Source organism: Arachis ipaensis, chromosome B02 (assembly GCF_000816755.2).
Source record: "Arachis ipaensis cultivar K30076 chromosome B02, Araip1.1, whole genome shotgun sequence".
In the NCBI taxonomy this organism is placed as follows: Eukaryota; Viridiplantae; Streptophyta; class Magnoliopsida; order Fabales; family Fabaceae; genus Arachis; species Arachis ipaensis.
Genome location: NC_029786.2, coordinates 8,850,395 through 8,859,497, shown reverse-complemented (window position 1 = coordinate 8,859,497; position 9,103 = coordinate 8,850,395). Strand labels below are relative to the sequence as shown.

Genomic DNA, 9,103 nt, shown 5'->3' with positions numbered 1-9,103 from the left:
ATTATGTTTATATAAATAAAAAATAAAAATAATAACGAATTAGATCTTCTATTAATCGTAATAAATATTTTGACAATTTTAATTTATTAGAATTTAATTTTATCCTTGATCCTATGTAAGGTTTGTGAAATCATATTTGTTTAAAAATCAATCGATTGTATGCATAAAATAATCGATTAAATGTCTGATTTTTTCAAGATTCAATCAATTTAAATTGATACGATTGAATTTTGCAAGACATGTGAATTTTTTTTATTCAATCGATTGTTTGTGTTACCCAATTAATTGAAATCATCAAAATAATATGTATTTTCACAAGAGAAAGTCTAGGAGGTCAGCAGATTTTATAGTTTTTAGCCATCAATTAGCCATCAATAATATTTTCAAGAGCAATGCTAGGGAACTAAAAGGGTATTAGCCAAAAACCAGCCAAAATTTTTTTGGTAAATCCAAAATTTCTACGAATTAATATATATGGATGTTTTTTCTGCTAAGTATTAGAATGTTTTTTTTTCATACTAAATGGATGTTCTTTTATATATTTTTTGAATTTTTTTGTATTGCAAATGTGAATGCCTCTATTTCTTTAAAAATTTCATATTTTTTTAAAATTTTATAGATATTTAATTATTTTTGCTAAAATATAATTAGATATTTTTTTTGTTAAATATTAGGATATTTTTTTTTCATATTAAATGAATGTTTTTTTTAAATTTTTGTTTAAATGCTTGTAACATCCACGAGAAATTTTGTTTATAACCTGGTTGGTGACATTTAAGTCTAAGATTACAAAGGAAGAGAAGTTTGTTGTCCCTAACAAATCATCTACATAGGATGATGATAGTATTTATGTGGTAACAGAAATCAATTAGTGAGAAGGTGGATCTGGATTGAACTTGACAGATTCCCTCCATATGAGCTCCTCTTCAGTGCATGTTGGATGCTCAAAGTCAAAACTGAATGGCCTCGGACAAACCGACTCATCATTGATGGCCTCCGTCGCCTCCTTAGATAGCACAATCGGCCTCAGGCTTATGCCGGAGCTACTCGGTCTCGACGCGCCTGTTCCTGTCGCTGTTGACGCCGGCTCCGAGGGGGAAGTCACGTGCACTGACGCGCGGAAACTCCAAGACTCGAACCCAAGTCCGAACATAAGGTTCACAAGCTTCCGATCTGGTAAAGACAGTTCCGACTAGAAGCGGAAGCGATCGGAGGAGTGGATTGCGGTGGGGAGGCGGAGAGGGCCTGCCGGTGAGAGAGAGATTGATTGTTAGAGGTGGGTAGATTAATGTGAGAGAGAAAAGGAAGGTTTTTATAGGTTTTAATTAGGTTTAGTTAATCAATTTTTAATTTTTTAAATTTTGAATTTAAAAAATTTAAAATTAATTATTAATATAAATTAATGTGGTTTTGTTTAGTTTTTGGCTGGTAACCTTTTGGTTCTATATAGTTTTCCTATTTTCAATTGTGTGAGATTGTATCTAATGGTGTAGAATCATTCAATTTTTTTTATGGTTAAGTGCTGGCCAGAATTTAACAAAAGTGCTGGATCCTAGTACTCTTCTTTTCACAATTCAATCAATTAGTTGTGTTACCCAATAAATTTATTATATATATCAATCCCATAAAAATAACCAATATACGATCAACATTCTTAGAGAAACGAACGAGAAACCAAGTGCAAACTATTTCAGAGACTCGTCATCTGGTAATAACGATCCTCTGAGTTTCTTACCATCTGGATTCTTGGAAAGAACGAAAGGTCAAGGCTTTGTGGTTTCCCATTGGGCCCCACAGGTGGAGGTACTTGGCCATAGAGCCACCGGTGGGTTCCTCACTCACTGTGGATGGTTTTCTACGGTTGAGAGCATCGTGCATGGCGTTGCCATAATAGCATGGCCATTGTTTTCTGAGCAGAGAATGATTGCTGCCATTCTTGCTGATGGTATGAGAGTAAGGCCAAAGGTTGATGATGAGAGTGGCGTTGTGGAGAAGGATGAAGTTGCGAATGCGGTGAAGAGTTTGATGGGAGAAAATGAGGGAAGAGAGATTCATGAGAGGATGCGAGTGTTGAAAGATGAAGCTGCTGCGGCAATCAAACAAGATGGTTCTTCCACCGTCACATTGTCTAAATAGAAAATGACTAAAATACTTCTACTACTATATATTAATTTTGAGAATCCTAAATTTTAGTCTTTTATTTTTCTATTTTAGGGTTAGGATTTAGAATTTTTAAAATTAATATATATATATAATAAGAGTATTTTAATCATTTTCTATAATAAAGATATTATAGTCATTTTTTATAAAAAAAATAATATTAATTTAAACCAATTAAAAATTTGATTAACCATTTTTTCGGTTAAATTAATTTGTCTAGCCTAATTTTGACAAAAATAACATAATTTAATCGATTATATATCTTAAATTTTAATTATTAAAAAACATCTTTATAAAAAAGACGTTTTCAACGTCTTTATCTGAGTGGCTCCCTAAAATATTTTACTGTCACAAAATATTAATAATTAGCATGCTCATTTCATTAATTCCATTCAAACTATTCATTCATAGCTATATTAAATCAAACTTATGTCTTTTTTTATATGTATTGCACTGTAAAAAATCAATTTCAAAGTGTTAGTATTTATGAATTAGTACTTCTCAAATATTATTGCAATGCTTAAACTATCTTTTCTTTCATTAAAGTCATTCTTCATTATTGATCTAGCATCTATTATCTTTTAAGTATACTAAAGGCACTATAAGAAAGATTGAAATGACACGAGAAAATTTTTGATATCTCATCTCCATTTAATTCTTTCTTTTGAAGTACTCAACAATAACAAACAAAAGATTTTAGAAATGACCTAAACTCCTGAACCAATATTTCATGTCCCATCTTCATTTAATTTTTTATCTTGAACCACTTGATAATAATAAGTGAGTGAAGTGGTAAAAGATGCAAAACAATAAATATAGATATAGGTAAAAGTAGATTGTTAAATAATGATTATACCTACCCTTTAATATGTTGAGACAGTCAAGACCCATTTAGCATAGTTCATTATAACTTGCTCATGATAAAACATATGCAACTGAAATCATTTGGCAAACTATCACTATGTGTTATGTCTTCTTAAGAGAAAGAGATTGTACAGTTTCTTTTCAAATCCATGAAGTATATAACAAATAGTAGTAATATAAAGATGATCTAAAAAATAATTCATTCTTGAGAATAAAAGTACTAACTTACCCTCAAAATACCTAAGAATTTAATTTCTCATTAACAATATGGTTGAAATGATGGTTTTTCACCATTTTTTATGTATACATGAAAAAAAAAATCCTTCATTTTGTATACATTCTTTATTGGGAAAAAAGGTTTTTTTTTTTTCATCTTTTACTAAATTTTATTAGTCATTTTTAATATCAAATATAAAAATATATAAAAATAATATATAAAAAATAGGACAATTTACCTATATAAAATAAATGGAAGAAATGTTTACTCAATTGCAACAATTAAGAGTTGGTTACTTACATGTTCTGATGCATTTTTATATAATTCATGGAACCTTTTTACGATTTATTACTAACACATAAACTGTGGTAAGCTTGAACGGTTTATGAAGGAAGCATCATAAACATAAACCGTGAAACTCTTTTATGGATGATGAAGTGAACATTGTGGATATAAACCGTATTACTCTTTCATGGTTTATGAAGAGATGTTAAATAATTATTTTTTAACAATATAATCGAAATATCTTTCTTTTTATATAGATTAATGCTATACATTCATATTTTTTTGCTATACATTCATCTTTCTTTTATGAGGTAATGACCAAATCAGTACCCGAAAGATTGAAATGCTGACATTTCGGTACTTAACTATTGTAATTGACAAAATGGTACCTGGTTAATTTTAAAAACTGACAAACGTATCCATGTGCTTGCCGGACCAAAGCTCCGGTGAGGACAATGCTGACCTGGACACCAGATTTTGCTGACAAAACATGTTTTATTTGAGTTGTAATTTTTAATTAAGTAATTTGTTAGCCTAGGTAGAAATTAGATAAATTGAATTTGATTTTTCCCCAAATTAGAGGTCTTTGCCCTAATCCCAAATTAACAAGTGCTGTTACTGGTTGGTTACTTACTGTGACTTAGTGTTTCACTAGGAGTAAAAGTGAAAGGTCACGTAAAGAGGGAGAGACGTTGCTCTGGAATCTTGGCGCGAAGAAGAACGAAAACAAGGTGAGAGACATTGTCGAAGTCGTAGCGTCAAGAGTGAAGGTTTGCTAGTAGCATCATTGCGACTCCATTCTTCGCTAGGAAGAAACCTACGAAGAGGTAAGTTTGCCTTCATTCCATCCTCTCATTTACATGGCTTTTGTCGACAGCATTATGATCATTTTGATTGTTTTATTCATTGTATCTTCCCTCTACGATTTTTTAGATGGATCGTCTCGTTACGTTTGTTTATCATCACATGGGTGTCTTGAAAAGTGGTGTTGACGGTAATGTGATATACGATGGGGGTTTAGTAACTGAGATACACAGGGTGAATGTGGAGACATGTAATTTATTTTTTGTTGAGGGGTTATTTCTAGACTTGGGTTACCCTGGATACAATGAGGTGTACTGGTTAGAACCTGGTTTAGACTTAGGTAAGGGTCTTAGAGTACTTAGGACAAAAGCTGAAGCCATGAGAATGTGTGAGAGTACGATGAAGAATGACAACACTGTCCACCTATATTTTGATCACCCCATTGATATCAACCCTGAAATCATTGATGAAGAAGTCGTGTCTGATGGTAGCAGTGATAGTGTGGTTGAAGTCAATCCAGGTGGTGATAATGTGAATGAGGTTGAAGTTACTAACAAGGTAGACGGTCAGGCTAATGAGAAGGAGAATGAAGGTGTGAATGAGACCAGTGGTGAGGTTAATGAATTGAATATGGCTTTGAGTGTTGTTGTGAAGGAGAATGTGAATGAGGTTGTAAATGAGGCCACTGTTGATGTTAACGAGTCGAACAAAGGTGAGATTGGTGCAGGGGAAGAAGCTGTGAATGACGGGAATGAAGAGAAAGATACTGAAGGAGCATCAGCTCCAGAGAAAAGTGTTAAGAAGGTTAGAAAGAGACATCCAAGACCACCACCTAGTGGTTTATCCCGAGAAAGAAGAGCTGCCGAAAATGAGGTTCTTGAGAGTAATCCTCCAGAAGCTGAAGCTGTGAATAAACCCACAGAGGAGACCTGTGCTGATGATGTTAATGATCTGAATGAAGGTTCTGATTTTGGAGAACCTTTTGTGGATGAGAAAAGGCCAGAAGAACCTGTTACAAAAAAATCTAACAGGTAAGTTTGTTGTTTTTTTTTGTTAGAGGCTATGTGAAGAAAAATTGCATCAATTCTCATGTATCTCAAATGATTCTGCAACAGATAATGTAACACAAACAAGTGAGAGGACCAATGCAAGGAGAAATCATCCACGGCTTCAACCGTCTGGGCAAAGAATTGTACCTGGAAAGGAGGATGAAGTACTAAGGGTGGAGGTGCCTAACCCGAATAGAGAAGATGGCGAGAGTGAACCTGAGATGTACCAATATGAATTTGAAGAACTCTGTAGCCCTCCTGCATCTAACGATGCAGAGGAACCTGTATTTCCTCAACATAATCCCAACACGCCATATGGAAAAATAACTCTGGAGTTGAATATGGAGTTCGAGACCATGGACCAGTTCAAAGCAGCAGTGCAGAAGTACAACATACAAATTGGGAGACAGGTATTCTATCTTAGGAATGAGAAGAAGAGGTGTAGGGTGATTTGCTATGACCCAGACTGTCCTTGGTTGTGCTACTGTGCTAGGACCAACTATCCAGCATCCTTTCAGATAAAGACATTTGTGGACGAACATACGTGTCCCAGAAGCAACAAGAGTAAGTCAGTTTCATGTTCTTGGGTTGCTGAGGAACTGGTCCCAAAACTCAGAATCCATCCCAACATACTACATAGGGAGGCACAGGAGTGGTTTAAAGTGGAGTATGACATTTCAGTCAATGAGAGGATGATGTATAGGGCTATGGATAAGGCCAAAGAAGTTATTGAGGGAACAGAGAAAGATCAATACCTAAGGCTTAGAGACTACCTGAACGAAATCATGAAGGCTAATATTGGTTCAAGAGCCAACATGGGACTACTCCACAACCAGAGGGGTTGCCTAGGTTTAGGAACTTGTACATCTATTTGGCTGCTTGCAAAAATGGCTTTAAAGCAGGGTGTAGACCCTTTATAGTTTTGGATGGGACGTTTTTGAAAGGTTACTTTGGGGGGCAATTACTAACGACCGTTGGGAGTATTTATCAAAATTTAAACAAGAACAGTGGTTGAGATCAAGGTTTTCAGAATGGTCGAAGGTAGATAGTTTGACAAGCAATAACTGTGAGTCATTTAATTCAACAATTGTGGGTTTTCGGGGGAAGAGCATTTTGACAATGCTTGAGGAGCTTAGGTTCTATATCATTAAGACAATGGCAACTCACAAGGACTCACTGATGGCTTATACTGGACAGATAGCCCCTGTACAAGTCAGTAGGTTAGAGAAAGAAAAAAGACAAGCCAACTACTGGGAAGCACAATGGTGTGGTGATGATGAGCACAACCAGTTTGAAGTAACAAAGTGGCAACATAGAGTGAGAGTCAATACACAAGAGAGGACATGCTCATGCAGAAAATGGCAGCTGACTGGACTACCATGCTGTCATGGGATTGCAACAATCCAGAGAAAGAATGAGAAGCCTGAAGACTATGTCCATCACAAGCTCACCATTGAGGCATATAATAGGACTTACATATTTTACATTAGCAGCATACCGAGTTAGAAGTACTGGGAGCATCACGAAGGGCTGCCATGTCTGCCCCCTCCATACAAGAGGCCTATTGGCAGACCTACAAAGAAGAGGAGAAAGGATAGCACTGAGCAAAGTTCTGGCAGCCAATACAAGGCCAAGAGAAGATACGGACAGATAACATGCCAAACCTACAAAAGGGTGAGTAAAACAAAAATTAATATTAATATCTATTTACTTTACATTTCATTTCCTATCTGTAAGTTTGATTAATGCTGATTTTCCTTACTCATGTGCTTTTTGTAAGGCTGGACATAATAGCAGAACTTGTCCAGAGAAAGGAACTGGAACAGCAGCTGAAGAACAAGATCTTGATGAGGAAGAAGCTAGGGAGCAAGAAGTTATTTGGGAGGAGACCATGGAGGCTGCACACGCTGCACATGTTGCAGATGAGGAAGACCTCACTCAAAACCATCCACAAAGTTAGCCTAATCAGGTAAAGAATGTGATTTATGTTACCTTGTTGTTCCAAACTGTTGGATCTATTTCCATAAAAGGTTTGTTTTCATGAATGGACAAATTGATGCAGAATAACATCAATGATGGCAACACTACAACAAATGCTTCACCCCTAATGTAGCCACTATACCAGCAGCAACCAACTTGGTTGGTCCAACAGCTACTTCAGAACTAGCACCAGCACCAAAGAGGTGAGGTAGACCATCTTTTGTAAGGGGCAACCCAGTTCCACCAAGAGGAAGAGGCAGCACCACTCGAAGAGGACTGGCAGCCACTACAACACCTCCAACTCCAATACAAAATGCAGCAGCTGCACCACCACCCCCTGTTCAACCTAGGGTTGTCAGGCCTGATGTTAGGTTTAGATCCCAAATTCCTGCATCTCCATCCAATGCTGCAGTCCCATGTAGTGGGAGTAGGTCATTGCCACAAGGTCCATTAGTTAGGCCCAATCTACAGTACCATTTAGGCCACCAACTGTGACTAGGGAGACCATGGCAGCAGCAAGCCCAGCCATACAGAGCAGGTTCACAGGCTTCATGCCCACCCCATCCTTGAAGAAGAAAAAGCCATCCGGACCACCACCATCAAAGCCATCCACAAATGACAAGAACTGAGCTAAGATTCTTGGGTTTTTTAGTTTGTTGTTAGCTCCATTTTGGACATGATTTAGTTAACATGCACCCAACTGCTATTATGGCATGTAAGTGCTCCGGCAAGCACATGGACACGTTTGTCAGTTTTTAAACTTAACCAGGTACCATTTTGTCAATTACAATAGTCAGGTACCGAAATGTCAGCGTTTCAATCTTTTGGGTACTCATTTGGTCATTACCTCTTCTTTTATATATATATATATATAAGTAAATACTTATTTAGAAATTTACTTTTTATACAATTAGAAGCCAATTCTTATTGAGATTCATAGTTGAGCAAGTTCTTTCAATTAATGCAGTTGTTACAGGAAAAAAAATCAAAACTAATATAAAAAATAAATAAATAATACTCTTTCGATTCGATTTATAAAAAAATACAAATTTTATTTAAATTGTGAATTGATCATTCTATTGACATCTGATGTAAAATTTTTAGTAAAATACCACAGTTTATTTGTATAATGCTAAAATATGAAAAGATTCCACGAATTACATAAAATAGTAATAGAACACAAAGATAAACAATTCTCAATTGTTGTAATTGCGTAAATTTTTCTAAAAAATAATATTTCTAATAAACTAGGGAATGCAACAAAACAAACTAGTTTTGTACTACTATACTCAGGGATGTTTTTTTTATTGGAATATATTGCACTACAATCTCTTTTGTTTAATTTCTTCTAAATTGCAGATGTAGGTCCCGACAAAACTAATTGAAAGGCTCCTTTGTTTTGTTGGAGAAAAAACACAATCTAACAGCCATAACTATTTTCAACGTAATGTGTTGTTTGGTTGTTGAAATTTACAATAATGCTCATAAAAATAATTTCAGAGTTTTGAAAATGACTAAATTACTTCTAGAATTTACAAATTATAAATTTCTATCGGTCTTTTAATTTAACTATCGTTAATACAGTGTTAACATAAATATTATAGAGATCACCCACTTACATATACAAAAAATAACTTTTTACAAAAATTATGCATGAAGATGTGACAAATGTCTTCACTTGTGTTTTGGTTCATTCGAACTGATTATTATTAAAAAAAAAAACAAATTCTTGAATGATTTAGTT

The 9,103-nt window shown here is 35.0% G+C and overlaps 1 protein-coding gene across 1 annotated transcript; it reads left to right on the top strand.

The window, feature by feature from the left end:
- LOC107626770 (UDP-glycosyltransferase 72B1-like) lies at positions 990-2,136 on the top strand. The gene is made up of 2 exons (XM_016329672.1): positions 990-1,156; positions 1,659-2,136. Exons 1-2 carry the CDS (start codon positions 990-992, stop codon positions 2,134-2,136), a joined length of 645 nt encoding a protein of 214 aa, XP_016185158.1.

Coding starts and splice junctions, on each gene's coding strand:
- LOC107626770 (XM_016329672.1), top strand. CDS start 990: ATGGCCTCCGTCGCCTCCTTAGATAGCACAATCGGCCTCAGGCTTATG. Junction 1,157..1,658: donor AACCCAAGTCCGAACATAAG/GTTCACAAGCTT, acceptor CAACATTCTTAG/AGAAACGAACGAGAAACCAA.